General features: G+C 43.4%; 1 protein-coding gene across 4 annotated transcripts in view; it reads right to left on the bottom strand.

The window, feature by feature from the left end:
• NAV2 (neuron navigator 2) overlaps positions 1–15,009 on the bottom strand; it is a 318,312-nt gene extending 303,303 nt beyond the window's left edge. The window contains exons 1-2 of one of the 4 annotated variants that reach the window (XM_072118921.1): positions 14,302–15,009; positions 10,282–10,671 (exon numbers count right to left, since the gene is read on the bottom strand). In XM_072118921.1, coding sequence (XP_071975022.1) covers positions 10,282–10,356 — 75 coding nt within the window. In that variant the 5' untranslated portion in view covers positions 10,357–10,671; positions 14,302–15,009. The remainder of the gene's footprint in view (positions 1–10,281; positions 10,672–14,301) is intronic. The other 3 variants (XM_072118922.1, XM_072118923.1, XM_072118927.1) reach the window with 3 other exon arrangements.
• Positions 15,010–18,156: the final 3,147 nt, after the last annotated feature.

Below are 18,156 nucleotides of genomic sequence, written 5' to 3'. Positions count from 1 at the left end.
CTCAAGAGGGAACAGGAGGCAAAAGGCTCCATTCAAAACAGGTTCCTGCAGATCATCTCATCTGAAAGGGAGCCACGATGCAATGACTCGGTTCAGCCACTAAACAGAGAACGGAGCTGTCTGTGTTCCATTTTCTGTTTATCTGCTGATCTTTGGGGGTCCTGGGGGTCAGCCCTCCATCAATAGGATATTGTTAAACAATCCTGTCAGTATTTTAAGCCCCAAAAATTACCCTTTGAAGGAATTATCTAAGAAGGAGGGAACTCAAGGCTAAGGATAGACGATATAGGACTTCTGCACTGTCAGCCATTCATCCGAATGATCCCCATGTCCTTTACATCTACTACAGAGAATTGTCTGTCTGCTTTGTGATTTCTCCAAGCAAAAACGTAATATTTGTCAGGGATATCAGAAACAGAGGTCGTCTCTGATGGGAGTTGTAGTTTATGAAGAGCTGGAGAAGTTCAAAGGCCAGCGATCCAATATCTACAGACACTTTAGACCATCACAATGGGGCACATTTACTTACCCGGTCCTGTTGCAATCCCCGATCCGGACAGTATGACGAAGATGAAGTCCGGCGCGATTGACCAAGATCGTGCGCCTGATATCCTGCATGTGTCGCTTCCCCGCTCAGGTCCGCCGGGGTTCACCTTCTTCTTCCTGGTGCTGTGTAAGTGCTTGGTATTGCGACACAATTTAAATGTTTAATCCCGCACATTGTCCGAATCCGTCGGATCGTCTGACGGCCCACCCACCCCCCCCCCCCCCGATTTGTGTCGCGTGAAACCCGGCGCCGATGCGCTAAAATCTGATCGCGTGCGGCACAATCCACTTTTAAATACGGCGCAAAATGGTAATCGTCGGAATATCCGACATTTGTGCGGTCCGCGGACCCTTAGTAAATGAGCCCCAATCTGTCACAATGAATCGAGTTGCACAATTTCGCTTCCATGTAACAACTAGACCCAGACCTCCGACAAAAAGAGTCATATGGCAACATAAAGAATGTTCTGTGCAAGAACTGGACGCGATCCAAGGAGCCGGAAAAGAACAAACACTTGTAGACATACTGACTGTGTTAACACCGCTCACCACACGGGCAGGGACTGAGAAATCTGACAAATGATCTCACTTGCTTCGTTTCCAATTTTTTTTTTTTTCACAGCTATTTCCACTTTGCTCTAAGATCTAGAGGTTAATACAGAAGAGAATTCACTAATGCGGATTATATGGAATACGTCCAAAATATCAAAGAAAGGGAAATAAATAGGATTTCATGCAGACTCTCTGCTGGGAATGTGGCCCAGTGCTTAGGACTTTGCTTTATTTAGCTTCCGGATTATCCCAGTCTGTACCCGCTCTCCAAAAAACGGAGCGAGTCACATGTGACAATACATGTATGGGGAAGATTTTGCCGAAGAGTCAAAGTGACACTTTATAATAGTTTGGGAACTTTCGAAGACCAGAAAACCTACAAGTTTTAATGTGATCTATTTATACAACTCCTATGCAAACTAATGTGTCTCCATGGAAACAGACAACAAACCCTGTACAGGCTGATACCGCAGGCTGAATTTCTGCTACCAGTCCTCTACATTTTAGCATTAATTTGGGAACACATGAAAGTATAAGGACTAAAACAAGTGACTATGGTCGATCTTTGGATCATGGACCTGCAGTGGCCGGATTTCACAGACCAACCACAGTGCTGGGGATGGGACTCCTTGCATCACTATGATGCTTGGAGTCCGTGCTTCTCCATCTCATAAATATCTCATCTTTTGGTAAAAGTCCCAGCATTCAGATTTCCAGCAATGAGCGATTCATCACCTATCATCTTGACTTTAATCTACCATCAAAATCCATCATGATAAACCAGGGACATTACTCATAGATCCGGGCACCGGGACTGTGGTAATCTTCTTATATTTGTTATCCATGACCTCCTTCCTTCTAAAATCAACTTTTATAATTATGCCAATGAGCTTGAAGGGTTCTGAGCGTGTCACCAGAACCCCTCTGTGCTGCAGATTCACAGGCTGTTACAATGAGCAGAGCAGGTCTCCTCTCACCCTGCACTTCTGACTGCTGCTAGATTACACAGGCAGAGGGAGAGAGCAAGGAGAGGGGGGAGACATGTTCTTCTCATTGTAACATTGCAGCACAGAGGGGCTCTGATGACGCCCTCAGAGCCTCTCAGACTCATTAGCATAATTCAAAAAGTTGATTTTATAAGGAAGGAGGCCATGGATAACAAATATAAGTAGGTTACCACAGTCACGGTACCAGGATATATGTGTCCCTGCTTTATCATGATGGATTTTGATGGTAGATTTCCTTTAAACTTGGCCTGATGCCTTTAAAGTACATTTTAAGGTGGGAAGATCCATGAGCTGCCCTGCAATAGACATAGAAACTGTGCTACAACTATACATTTTGTAAAAATTTTAAAAAAAAGAGTTTTTTTCCCATGTTGTTATCAATTCTGCTAATATCAAAGCTCCAGAACATCCTAAAATAAGACGCATTCACATTGTAGCATATTGTGTTCTGCAATATAATCCTAAGAATTTCCCAAGGAGCAGGGATTGATTAAGCTCCAGTATTTTGCCACATTTGAAGCCTCTAATAGCATTGCCTTCAGGTAATCCATCAATCCGCTTTATAAAAAAAAGCTTTCAGGTGCCGGCCAATCGTTAGTCTAAAGGGGGATAAAAAAACAAGCTGGGATTCATCAAAATGACGAAACGTGAGAGTCGGGGAAAGAGCAAAAACGCCACATAATCAGTCAAAGCGAGCGGATCTGTGCTGCGGCCAGGCTCATACCCTTCCTCCTCCTATTCCGAGGTTTATAAGGGAAGGAAGACCCCGCTGTAAGTTTTTGTTCTCTCAGTGTTTACGTGGGTTTCCTCCGGGTCCTCCGGTTTCCTCCCACACTTCAAAACATACTGGTAGGTTGATTAGATTGTGAGCCCCATTGGGGACAGGGACTGATGTGACAAGTTCTGTGCAGCGCTGCGTAATCTGTGTGCGCTATATAAATAAAGGAATTATGCAAGTACATGCAGTCCCCAATTTAGGAACAGCCGACTCATACATGGCCTCTAGATACAGAGGGACCTCTCTGACATCTGGTACACACAGTCCCCGATTTAAGGCAACTGACTAATAGATGACCCCTAGTTACAGACGGACCATCGCTGACCTCTGGTACCTGCAGTCCCCGATTTAAGGGCACCGGACTAATAAATGACCCCTAGTTACAGACGGACCTCTCTAACCTATTGTACCTGCAATTCCTGATTTAAGGACACCCGACTAATAGATGACCCCTAGTTACAGACGGACCTCTCTGACCTCTGGTGACCTCTCTGGATGTTACTATAGTCCCAGGCTGCAATGATCAGCTGTAAGGTGTCTGTAATGAAGCTTTATTGATAATCCTTGGTGCCATGAAAGCTCAACATTTTGAAAATGCAATTGTCACTGGGACAAAATTTGTCTAGAGCTACAATTATAAAATATACAGTTCCGAGTTACATACAAATTCAACTTAAAGGACACCTGTCATCAGGTCTCTGCCACTAGTCCTGTCACCTCTACCTGTTGGAGCAGCTCACAAGGATCCCATCCCAGCCTTTATCTAGTTATTTCATACATTATTCATTGTAAAATCATCTATTCTTTATCATGTAAATGAGGCTGGTCACATGGTCAGAGGCAGTGATGTCACTCCTGTTACCCCTCCCCTCTCCTCCCCCTGCTCATGTCTGTGTGTAATGTATAGTAAAGCATGGCTAGTGTGTGTGCTGCATCTGCTGACATGCTGCATCCTCCTAATATACAGGTGAGAGACACAGACAGCAGCTACACATGAATCTGACATGTTCTGCTGTAACATGGCTGCCTGGAGCTGCTGTATCTCTCCTATACACACACACATGCACACACAGGCTGCAGGGGGCGTGGCCACCAGCACCAGGAAGCACATCATTATACAGCCTCACATCATTATACAGGCTGTCAGTCATGCACTGGGGGTGTGGCTGTGCCTCCCACTCATGAATAAGATGGACAGCTTGAATATGCTAATGCTTCATTGGACATTTCACAGGTCATTTGCATACAGCTTTAGGACCTCATTGCTTAGGGTTACAGGCATGTAGAGGGACAATGAAGGGATAGAGGCAATGCTCTCTAATGGCAGTTTATGAAAATATATTTAGTTTAGGGGGGTTATTTTGCATGACGGGTTCTCTTTAAGAACAAACCCAAACAACCAATCCCGTGGACATCCCACCATAACTAAACCCAATGATCCCCTATATCTATACCTACGCAGTTAGGGCTTATGTTGTTTCCAGTCCAGCATAATCCCGCACTGGCGCGGAGCTGAAGTGCGCCCTTTATTAATTAGACATGTTTTGACCCGGACGATGGAAACATTGGAGCAGGAAGTATCATTAAAATCAAAGTTACGCATATCATTATAACGGGAATAAATCCCTGTGACAGAAAGAGTTTGCGTGAAGATGAATGGCGGCAGAGCATGACCAATTGATTCACTTCCCAGCTGCCGCGAGCCTTGCCAGCTCATGCTATCCTCTCAGCGCACCCCTATTACATGTGTATGGGCACCCTGTGTCAGCAGCAGATGGGACGCGCTGGGGTTTTGTCTTGTAGGACGAACCCAGGAAACAATTAATTGCATATTAATTTATTTGTACCGGAGCAATTAAACTGTGCCGGTGTCAAGAGGTCCCAAATATTTTGCCATCAAGTCCTTATTACAGAACCCAAAAACTGCCTGCGGGTCCTATTGATTGATTCTTACTACAGAGAAATTGGGGAGGGGGACGGGAAGAAGGAGGAGGATGATCTGACATCTTTACAGTCAATAAATCAAACCCAGAGCATTACAATCCATTGAAGATTTTCCCTGGTTTTCTAAATATTGTGAGCGTAGGAGTCGGGAAACAGATGTAACCAATCACTGGAAGTAAGAAAATAGCAACAATGAGACTTAGAAATGCTAATACAATGTAAAAATACACAAGGAGATCCAAATACAATGTAAACATATACAAGGGAATCCGGATACAATGTAAAAATATACAAGGGAATCTGGATACAATGTAAAAATATACAAGGAGATCCAAATACAATGTAAAAATATACAAGGAGATCCAAATACAATGTAAAAATATACAAGGGAATCCGGATAAAGTGTAAAAATATACAAGGGAATCCGGATACAATGTAAAAATATACAAGGGAATCCGGATAAAGTGTAAAAATATACAAGGAGATCCAAATACAATGTAAAAATATACAAGGGAATCCGGATACAATGTAAAAATATACAAGGGAATCCGGATACAATGTAAAAATATACAAGGGAATCTGGATACAATGTAAAAATATACAAGGGAATCCGGATACAATGTAAAAATATACAAGGGAATCTGGATACAATGTAAAAATATACAAGTAAATCCGAATACAATGTAAAAATATACAAGGGAATCCGGATAAAGTGTAAAAATATACAAGCAAATCCGGGTACAAATGTAAAAATATACAAGGGAATCCGGATACAATGTAAAAATATACAAGGAAATCTGGATACAATGTAAAAATATAAAAGTAAATCCGGATACAATGTAAAAATATACAAGGGAATCCGGATACAATGTAAAAATATACAAGGGAATCCGGATACAATGTAAAAATATACAAGTAAATCCGGATACAATGTAAAAATATACAAGGGAATCCGGATACAATGTAAAAATATACAAGTAAATCCGGATACAATGTAAAAATATACAAGGGAATCCGTATACAATGTAAAAATATACAAGGGAATCTGGATACAATGTAAAAATATAAAAGTAAATCCGGATACAATGTAAAAATATACAAGGGAATCTGGATACAATGTAAAAATATACAAGTAAATCCGGATACAATGTAAAAATATACAAGGGAATCTGGATACAATGTAAAAATATACAAGTAAATCCAGATACAATGTAAAAATATACAAGGGAATCTGGATACAATGTAAAAATATACAAGTAAATCCGAATACAATGTAAAAATATACAAGGAAATCCGGATAAAGTGTAAAAATATACAAGCAAATCCGGGTACAAATGTAAAAATATACAAGGGAATCCGGATACAATGTAAAAATATACAAGGGAATCCGGATACAATGTAAAAATATACAAGGGAATCCGGATACAATGTAAAAATATACAAGGGAATCCGGATACAATGTAAAAATATACAAGGAAATCTGGATACAATGTAAAAATATAAAAGTAAATCCGGATACAATGTAAAAATATACAAGGGAATCCGGATACAATGTAAAAATATACAAGGGAATCCGGATACAATGTAAAAATATACAAGTAAATCCGGATACAATGTAAAAATATACAAGTAAATCCGGATACAATGTAAAAATATACAAGGGAATCCGTATACAATGTAAAAATATACAAGGGAATTTGGATACAATGTAAAAATATAAAAGTAAATCCGGATACAATGTAAAAATATACAAGGGAATCCGGATACAATGTAAAAATATAGAAGCCAATCCAAATAAATTAAAAATATACAAGTAAATCAAAACCACAAAATTACAAGAATTTGCTTCTTCACTTTCTGTAATCCAATATGTAACCTATGCGGACACCATACATACAGTACAGGTTACTTCCCCACTGCAGCATCTAATCCTATTGCTGAGGTCGAGCATCATTACCGTCTGCACAGCGGGGCCCGGGGAGACAGACACACGACAGATGCCTTATAGAGATCATAAACCTTGACCCATTGTCTCGCTTTGGATGAGAAAATGATATTCTGGTTCATGCAAAATCCACATCTCTGATCAATAACATTAAGCCGGCGACTGCTAATTACTGCTAATCCCATTCATCTGTCATCACCAATGCCAAGCGACATGGAGGAGATCCGCACTATTTTTACAGGGCAAATCCAATAAAGTCATTTACATTTATTACCCATAGACACTGCTAGACAATGCAGCACGTGGAGGCAGGTCATCAGCCGCATCCCAGTGTACAGTCTATACGAACCAGGCCCAGGCTATTAACACGGTGCTGTATACAGCGGAGGGATGTCACAAGAGACCCCCACACCATTACATTGTCTCCTGCAACTGGGGACAACAATCATTGTTACTTCAGCAGAGTCAATTATAAATGTTCATGCACTTTCACAGGACATAGACGTAGGATGGGGAGGTAGGTATGAAATAGATGCATATAAAATAGATAGATAGATACATACATACATAGATATGAGGTAGATAGATAGATAGATAGATAGATAGATAGATAGATAGATAGATAGATAGATACATACATACATAGATAGATATGAGATAGATAGATAGATAGATAGATAGATACATACATAGATATGAGATAGATAGGATAGATAGATGATAGATAGATAGATAGATAGATAGATAGATAGATAGTTAGATATGAGATAGATAGATAGATAGGCAGATAGATAGAGAGATAGATATGAGATAGATAGATAGATAGATAGATAGATAGATAGATAGATAGATATGAGATAGATAGATAGATAGATATGAGATAGATAGATAGATAGATAGATATGAGATAGATAGATAGATAGATAGGCAGATAGATAGATAGAGAGATAGATAGATAGATAGATAGATAGATAGATAGATAGATAGATATATAGATACATACATACATAGATATGAGATAGATAGATAGATAGATAGATAGACATGAGATAGATAGATATGAGATAGATATGAGATAGATAGATAGATAGGCAGATAGATAGAGAGATAGATATGAGATAGATAGATAGATAGATAGATAGATAGATAGATAGATAGATAGATAGAGGAAATCTCACTGTTTGGTTCTCACTATGGAATGAAGTTCTCTCCTTGTGATCCGCTGCGCATGTATCGGCCTTAGATAGAGGTAGACAGATGCAGTTTCACCCTTTTTGGAGATGTAAGTGAATGATGTATGAGTGGCACCCGGATAACACCCAGGCACAGTACATGGTGTAACACTACATATGCTGGCACATAATCCATCACATCCACCATGAAGACTTGTGTGTCATACTCTCAGGTGTGAAAGTGCGTTTGCAGTATAACGGAAATTACAAATGAATCGGCCAAGCGAAATAAATATACGTAGAACGTGTTAGTTTCTGCACCCAGAGACATCATCTCTTCTGTAACAAACCCATTTCTGGATATAATTATCCTCAGCCTTCATTATTTCGGCTGAGGAGTCTTTGACAGCAAGAAAAAAAAAAGCTAAGGATGTAACTATACAGTAACGTATCCATACACATGGTCCAGGATGGGGACAGGATGGGGACTATCCCATCACATCAGTATAACCCGTCTTAGGGCCTCTGCACATCATCTTATACATGTTCAACATATTCAGTATCCAAACACATCCACTAAATGCAGGACCCCCCAACATGGGGATTGGCTGTGATACAAGCGTGGGGGAGCTGTGCTAGCGATTCTGGGGAAGGAATATGCAAATATGATTTCCATCCGTGAATCTCCATAAAGAGTTATGCTTCTACCTGAACAGCGCTGATCGTCTCTCCAGTTGCCAAACCAGTTTTATACACAACCAGGTGACACTTGGCTTCTTGTAGGTCAGACATAGCTTTATTTTGGTCAGGGTTGAGGCATAGGTCTCCTTTTCCCCACCTTTAAACCTTATTTGCATATTCCTTTCCCAGTATCACATAATTTAACCACAGTTTAGCTAAACAACATTTAATACAAAAGTTAAATGCTTCATATTATTACTCTATTACTTCTCCTCCTACCTGCACACAGACGCCTAAATTATCAGGATGCAAACAACAGACCCATAGTCCATTGTTTGCAGTCCATGTGTCATCGCTGTGTGAGGCCCACTCATACGGACCACCGCAATGTATGTGAGGCCATACAAATACATGCAAACATGAACATTCATGTGCATGAGGCCGAAAGTGTCCGTGTAACATGAGTCAGGCAGGAGGAACAATGGGTAGAGGGGAGGAGGGGGAGATCACACAGGCAGTGGAAGGCCGTTCACTTGTGGAAGTGGACCCACGGAAAGCACACATTGCACAAGACGGGAGTCCTTGCATCATACAGAAACATAACAGTTCGTACAATACTGGTGCTGAAGCTCAGCCAGCAGACAAAGAGTCCTTGCATCATACAGATATTATAACAGTCCAGAGTCTGTTCTGGACAGCATCCACAGAAGGAGAGAAGACCAACTACTTCTCAGCAGAGAGATCCCTCATAAACTGTAGAGAAAGAAATCAATCCAAAACTGAAGCAGTCCTAATACACGAGAACGAGTCGCCCAGACTTCACATGACAATGTAACCACAAGAATATGTCACCGATACACACAGACCTTAAAAAGTCGGTCCCAAGTTTCACAGACCTATCTATAGGATAGTGTATAACAATCTGTTCAATGGGGTTCCAATTGCAGGGACCTTGTAGATAAGGAGAACAGACTTCCAAAATTCACAAGAATTGGGATCCTGTTTTAACTAAACTGTGGATAGAGAATAATAATGAAACTTGGGACAATCCCTTTAAAGAGGACCTTTCACCACCTCTGACCTCATAATATATTGGCTTTTTTACATATTTAGGGACACTTCTTTCAAAGTGATATATCAGTTCCAGTATTTGACCATTATAATCCTCTCCAATGTCAGAGAGGAGGAGCTGGAGCAGAGGAGGTGGGTGGGATAATCTTCTACTTGTCAGAGAGGATTAGCATAACACGTGCCCCCTCCCAGCACCTCCTCTCTGACAGCAGAGAGGATTATAATGATTAGATACCGGGACTGATATCTCCACAACTCTGGGGGCTAGAAAGAAAATTTTAAAGTGCCCCTAAATCTGTGTAGGAGACAATGATATATTCATCTTTAGGTGCACAGAACATAGATCACCACAAAACACACAGGGAGCCTATTTTACAAAAGCAGAAATGTAGCCATATCCTGGATCTGTCAACCAGCCTTAGGTTAAAGTGACATTAGATGATTTAACACTGCAAGAATATGACACGTGTGAAAGAGAAGTGACAAAAACTTGCACAAACGCCGCAATCATGCATTAATTTCCACTTTTTGCAGAGCTTCAGTGGTGCAGATTACTAGATTATAATCCCGGCTCCTGTTACTCACCCTCTTCTGGTCCTCCAGCCCGTGTGATACTGGCTTCCTCCGCTGGTGCTGCTTAGATTCTGGAACACACTCCATTTCCTTCTTATTTATATTCCGGAATTTTCCTCAGGAATTCCAGGAAACAAGCAGACATATTCCTTCGCAGGTGCATCCATCCAGATATTCCTCTACAGCGCTAGTACGAGCCATCCCAACAGCAAAGTCTTTCCTATTCAGCACAAATCATTTCTACAATCCCACCACATCTGTACAATCCAGAATTTCACCACAGCTGCCATATCCCTCGTGTTCTTCACCCGCCGTCCAGCATCTCCAATCCAGGGAAATCCAAATCCAGAAATGAGATTGTAATTTACCCCAATCTTACATCAGGAAAGAGGGATATTGTACCTGCAAAAACACAAAGACAAAGTGATTGTTCAACAGATAGATACAATGTAGCAAATAAAAGATACTAATTCAAAAGTATAGTTAAAGGGAACCTGTCATCAGATTTTAACTAGAAGCTCCACAAGTAGGATAGGAAATGTCCTTTCTAGAATTCCCTCCTTTATGTGAAATCTCACTCATTTACAATAAAAAAATCTCCTCCAAAGTCATGTGACAATGAGCAGAGAAGAGTCAAGTTTAAAGGCTACAGGGAGGGGGGGGGGAGTCACTTCAGACACCTCCATCTTCTTCACTATAGTACCTGAAAACATGCTGCTGATGTCATATTAAAGAGAAGAATCACAACTTTCAGGTCACATTGCAGCAGAGAAGAGTCAAGTTTAGAGGATGCAGGGGAGAGTCAGTTGAGATGCTTCCATCATCTGTTCTATAGTACCTGAAAACATGCTGCTGGTGTCATATTAAAGATAAGAATCGCATCTTTCAGATCACATTGCAGCATAAAGTCTGCAGGTTGAGAGTCACTTCAGACGCCTGCATTGTCTGTTCTATAGTACCTGAAAACACTCTGCTAGTATCAAATTAAAGATAAGAATTGCATCTTTCAGGTCACATCACAGCGAAGAAGAGTCAAGTTTAGGGGCTGCAGGGGGAGAGTCACTTCAGACGCTTCCATCTTCTTTACTATAGTGCCTGAAAACAAGCTTCTGGTATCATATTAAAGAGAAGTATCGCATCTTTCAGGTCACATCGCAACAGAGAAGAGTCAAGTTTAGAGGCTGCAGGAGAGAGTCAGTTCAGATGCTTCCATCATCTGTTCTATAGTACCTGAAAACATGCTGCTAGTGTCATATTAAAGATAAGAACCACATCTTTCAGGTCACATCGCAACAGAGAGGCTGCAGGGGGGGGGTCACTTCAGACACCTTTTCATCTGTTCTATGGTACCTGAAAACATGCTGCTGGTAACATATTCAACATAAGAATTGCATCTTTCAGGTCACATCGCAGCAGAAAGGAGTCAAGTTTAGGGGCTGCAGGGGAGAGTCACTTCAGACGCCTCCATCGTCTGTTCTATAGTACCTGAAAACATGCTGCTGGTGTCATATTAAAGATAAGTATCACATCTTTCAGGATACATCAAGCTTATGGCTTTGTGATGTACAACACCGGAGATACAGGCAGCTGAGTGGTGGAAGTGCTCTGGTAACACCTCCCAGGCACTTCAGCCTAATTTCCATATTTCTGAAGTGACATTTTGGCATGGAACGAGCAGCTGAACAGTAAAATATATGGGTGATATGTGTGGTTATAACCCTGTGTAACATAGCAGTTGGTTCAGTGGGTATATTTAGGTAGCTGAGCTGCAATACCAACAACAGCCTCTGTACTGTACTGTGGTTCTGCGATCTACAGAACCAGAGATAGTGGGAGATACTGTAGAACCAAAGATAGCGGCATCTGAAATGACATTTCCCCTGCAGCCTCTAAACTTGACTCATCTCAGGTAAAATATGACACTTCTCTGCTCATTGTGACATGACTTTGGAGGGGGGTTTTTTATGGGTAAATGGGTACGATTTCTCAGAAAAGAAATTTCATCCCCGACCCAAGAGGGTAATAGTTTAATAGGGTAAAATCCTGTGACAAGTAGTATGTCATATTTGCGCCTTTTTCTCAGCCAAAACATTCAAATACAACCGAGACGCGCTCTACTTTGGTCCGTATTAGACCTTTAGCAGCTATTAAAGGTCCTAAGTGCAATCCGTGAGGTTCAGAGGTTATATGTGCAGCATTGGGGACTTTTACCCTCATCAGAACAATCAGTGACAGTGAATATCACAGGCGTCCGAGTAGTAGAATCCGTAGGATCCCGCGGCTGGAGGTGAAGTCGTACTTGCATGGCCGGCTCGGGGGTAACGATAAGAAGTGGAGACATCTGTTCTCAGTCCTCTGCTTCGCTCGGCACAAGCTTTTTCCAGTTTGCATATAAATTGTGCAAACCCTTGAACCTTCCGTCCAGACGGGTGTATGAGGAGCGCGGGTGCTGGGGGCTCAATTATTCTACATTCGTCAGTGCATCCGCACAATATGGTGACAAAGGGAGCAGTGATCGGGGGTCTCTTCACCCGACGGGGGCCACAAGAGCCGGAATCAATAATCACCAGCAGTTTACAAACAATGAAATAAGAGGAGCGCAGCGCAGCGTTACCACCGTACGTGGCGGGGAGCGGCATCAATTAGCGGAGTAATTACCGGCAATTACCTCAATTACTGCCTATAATTACACTTTTGTAAAATAAGGGGGAAATAAAATGAAAGATATGATTGAAAACAGGGATAGGAACGGCGCTGCAACGCCGAAATGTGCGACTTATAGTAGTACGATCCCAAACACGGGATCCCCAGTTACACGTCATCCCAGAATTAAAGGGATTCCGTAATTAACACTTTCTACTAAGCAACGCTGCAATGACTGCAGTGTTTAGCCTCCGCTCTAAAGACATAGGGGACCCCTGAAATACCAGGACCCCTTTATATAGTGTATTATCTGGAGGGTATCCGCTGTGTGAACATGCCCATAGACTGACTGTGAGGCTGCGGCGTTGCAGTTTTATGTTACGTCCTGTTCCTGTACCATTTAAATGCCTGTATCTGCGGTCCTTCTGTTATTATGTTGCGTTTTTGACTCCTAACCGCGTTGTGTCGCATTTTGTGATGCGTTTTGCCTGGGAACCAGTTTTCTGTAGTTTAATGCAACATAGTCCCAACATTTGATGCGTCTTGAAGGATTATAAAACGCATTTGCTGCCCTAATAAACGGCACGTGTGAATGCGGTCTGAGAAGCATTAGAAAAGCAGGGCAAGGGTCCATGTATAGTGAGAGAGCGTGCTCATCTATATGTAGTGTAGGTAGGGAACCCAGCGGGAGCAATACATTACACATCACAATGACAGGACTGTAGTTATATCCTAGTGTGGGAGTCATAGTGATACCGGGAGTAATGTGCTCTAGGGTGACATGATGGACAGTGTGGTTGTAGCTGCACAGCCTCCTCTGTGCACAGTGTGGATATGATGGGGGTCTCTGGGGTGATGTGGCCCCCTCTATACAGTCCCGTGATACTGTAGTCATACAGGGTCCTCCATGCACAGTGTGGATATGATGGGGGTCTCTGGGGTGATGTGGCCCCCTCTATACAGTCCCGTGATGCTGTAGTCATACAGGCTCCTCCATGCACAGTGTGGATATGATGGGGGTCTCTGGGCTGATGTGGCCCCCTCTATACAGTCCCGTGATGCTGTAGTCATACAGGGTCCTCCATGCACAGTGTGGATATGATGGGGGTCTCTGGGGTGATGTGGCCCCCTCTATACAGTCCCGTGATGCTGTAGTGATACAGGCTCCTCCATGCACAGTGTGGATATGATGGGGGTCTCTGTGGGGACATGGCCCCCTCTGTACTGTCCTGTGATGCTGTAGCTTGGTGTTGTGCAGTGTGATGGGGGTCTTCGTGGTGATGTGGCCCCCTCTAGTAGTGTATAGTGTAGATGAGGTCTATACTGTCCTGTGTGATGTATTCATGGTCCTCTATGCATATGATAGAATATGTGCTGGCCCGCTCTTACCTGTCCTCTCTCTCTCTCCCAGGATGATGGGGGTGATGCTCCGTCCTCTCCCTCTCCCAGGGAGTCCTTTCTCCTGGGATGATGAGGGTGATGTTTGATCCTCTCTCTCTCTCCCAGGATGATTGGAGTGATGCCCAGTCCTCTCTTCCTCTTTCTCCTTGGATGATGGGAGTGATGCCCAGTCCTCTCTCCCTCTCTCTCCTTGGATGATGAGAGTAAAGCTGGGTCCTATCTCCCGGGATGATGAGAGTAATGCTGGGTCCTCTCTCCCGGAATGATGAGAGTAATGCTGGGTCCTCTCTCCCGGGATGATGAGAGTAATGCTGGGTCCTCTCTCCCGGGATGATGAGAGTAATGCTGGGTCCTCTCTCCCGGGATGATGAGAGTAATGCTGGGTCCTCTCTCCCGGGATGATGAGAGTAATGCTGGGTCCTCTCTCCCGGGATGATGAGAGTAATGCTGGGATGAAGGTGATGCTCCGTGTAGTGCAGTGTGATGTTCAGTCGGGCTCTCACCTGAGGATGATGAGGGTAATGCTGGGTCCTCTCTCCCGGGATGATAAGGGTGATGCTCCGTGTAGTGCAGCCCGGTCCCCCGCCTCCCGCTCCGCCCCCTCTTCTCCGGTTCTCTCCTGCTACACCAGGCACACACAGCACTTCCCTCTCCGCCGCGGACACGTGACCTGTGAGCCGGACCCCCCGCGCCCGCCAGCTCCGGACAGGACCGAACCCGTTACCTGGGCAACCCCGTCACCGCCTCCGTAACTCCCGCCTAGGCCATTTCCTCCCGACCAATCAGGCGGCGAGGCGTAATCACGTGGTGGAGAAGAGCAGCCAATGGGCGCGCGCGGCGCCGGGCATCTCTCTCCCTCTCTGTGTTCTTCTTTACTTTGGTCCCTGAGCGGGACGGGGTGAGGGCCATGCGCCTTACACTGTGTCACATCATAAACTGCAGTGTGAGTGGGATTCTCAGAGTCTCTGTCTCTCATCATTACAGCTCTGCTTGCTGACAGTGGCACTTGAAACATGGGACTTAAAGGAATTGTCCAGTTTTAAAAAAGAAAAAATTAGAGAAAACTATCAATTCACTATCAATTCTCTAGCTTTCAACGCAGAACCACCAGTTTTTGGTAACTTTGGGACGCTTTTGTCTAAATCCTAGATGAGACATATGAGATCTGATCCCGTATTGACTCAATTACCCAAAATTTAGGTGGAACGTATCACCCAGAAAACCTGATGCCTCCATCCAGATGACTTATTAGTCTATGGAGAGGTAAGGGGGAGCAGTGAGTCACAGCAGCTAGGTCTCTTTCCATTAGCACAAGGGCCGGCACTAGCACTGTGCATACCCAGGCAAGTGCTGGGGGCCCAGAGCTGCTGGGGGGGGCCTACATAAGGCTTTACATAAGGAATCCATTGGTTTGAGGGGGCTATATCTACTGAATCCATAGGTGGTGAGGGGGGGCTTTATATAACTTACCCATGAGGGGGCTGTTTGGGATGATAAACTAGGGAATACTTTAGGGAACTGGAGACTTTGTTTACTGCACTCAGGCTCTGTCGCCCAGGGGCCTACTGAAATCTGGGGCCAACCCTGAGTAGCACTGAAATGATTGCATTGAGAATGGGTGTCATTCCTCGTCTACACAAACTGGATTACTGATTGCTGCAAAGTTTGGCCAACATAGAGCTGCCCTTTAAGATCTCAGGATCACCCCACTCCCTGTTTAATCCTCTGATCTAATACTCAGGGGTCACTCCAGGTTATTGACCTGTCACCTGTGTCATTAGTAGTGGATTATAATGAATGGGCTCCCATCACGTTATTATTATACTGTCATTAGTAGTAGATTATTTCACGTTGGAATATGACTCCATAATGTATCTCTGCATCTCTGTTTATGATGTGATACAATTTAGATTTTTTATTTTTTTTGCTTACCCCGGGTCTGCAGCATTTTGCACAGGATACGAGTAACCTTCACTTTGCCTGACAAGATGGGATAATGTATGCAGGCACCACGAGTTAAAGGCACGCTCCTGCAGCTCCCCCTAGAGGTGGATACAGAGATGCAGGCATTACCATTAGGCACAACCACAATATAACTTAAAGGACATCTACCATCGGAATTTCTGACTGTCGCTAGATATTGGAGAAGGGGCGCGTTCACATTGGCGCTGTTTTTCACGTCCGCGGTTCAGTGATTTCTACGGATGCCTCACAAATCCATTGATTTCTATGGGTTCTTTCACATTGGCTTGTATTTTCACTCATCCTATGAAAACCTGTCCTATTTTTTTCACTGATGCGGCAATAGAAGTCTATGGGGACATGTATCACTCCTATTGCTTCCTTTTTCTTTTTTTTTGTGCGACTTTTTGCAGTTTGCAACTTTTTAGGTGAAGCAGCGCCCCAAAGTTATCTGCCTCCAGGATTTAGTGGAGTGGCCGGATTTATCTTTGTAGCCCAAATGTTTGTTCACCTTGTGAGACTTTTGAGCTCAGAATTGTCCCGTTCTTGCACCTAATAAGTCACAAAACAGAAAATGCTGGACCCAAAGTTACTTTTGGTAAACTACTATTTAGGACTAAAAAAGTCGCACACCACAAAAATTCCCAAAAGTGAGACTAAACAGGCAACTCATCACATGTATCACACAGGGGAAAAACATAAGATACATTGCAATGATTAAGTAGCCGACATCAGGAAACTGGAAAAAGTGGCACCCGAAAAACTATGACACATGTGCACCTATAAGTCTGCAAAAGAAAAACTGGTAAAATATCAATTTTTTACTGATGAGGCTGAAAAAACAGTGATGTTTTCAAAGTAATGTTAGACCTTTAGTTTTTTTTATTGCAGAGGCAAAACCGGTGTATAACAGGGAAAAATCGGAAGAAAATCGGAGACAAAATGGATGCGCAGCTGAAGCTGAGCACCAATGTCAATGTGAAAGAGCTCTTGGGGTGCATTCACACGATCAGTTTTCCAGATGCAGCCAAAAGCAGGTATGGATTATAAAAGGTGAGAACATATCACTGAGAGAAGCTGGTCCTCCTCTGTTTTATTTTTAACTACATCTGAAAAACGGAACGCTCAGCCGTATGGGGGTGGTATATACATCGGATATACGTCCCCCATAGAGGGCATTGGGCGCACGGTGCCCTACGGGATGCCCTATCTCTTCCCGGAATACGGCACTGTCCGCAATGTTTCTCCATTGAGAGGAGCGGGGGTGAGCAGTGCTCCTCCTCTCCTTGGGGCCAATGTGTGCCCACCATGCTACGGTACGGCGGGCACACGTCAACGTGAATGTAGCCTTAAACTGCAGCACTGAACTGGACCTCCTTCTGTTTTTGTTTTAAAAAAAAAAGTGGGTGTCGACTACTGTCTTACAACCCAGCACCCGTGACATAATCCACCTCTGAAAAGGTACAGGGGCACATTTACTAAAGTCCTTGCGACAGTTTTCTGTCGGACTTTGCACGTTCTTTCGTGTGCAAATTGCTTGCACAGGTATTTAAGAAGTGTCAGCGCCACATTTGTGTCGCACTTTGTGGCGCGGCTGCACTATTCTTCACATGACACAAATTTCTGCACTCAATGGGGCGCTCCGGTGCTCAATCCGACATGCGCCACATTTATCAAGTCTGACAGAATTGTGTTGCACGCCCCATGTTAAAGGGGCACCAAAAAAAAAATAGTGGTGCACTCTGTTGGAGCAGTGCAGGGGGCACCAGATTCATGCAGAATGGGCACAACAAATCATGAATCTGGCGCCCCCTGCACACTACACAGGCAACTGCACATAGTACACAGTGCACTGTTTTTGGTGAATGTGCCCCATAATGT

Source organism: Engystomops pustulosus, chromosome 7 (assembly GCF_040894005.1).
Source record: "Engystomops pustulosus chromosome 7, aEngPut4.maternal, whole genome shotgun sequence".
NCBI classification, from domain to species: domain Eukaryota; kingdom Metazoa; phylum Chordata; class Amphibia; order Anura; family Leptodactylidae; genus Engystomops; species Engystomops pustulosus.
Note: the sequence above shows the minus strand (reverse complement) of the source record. Positions and strands in the feature narration are given on the sequence as shown.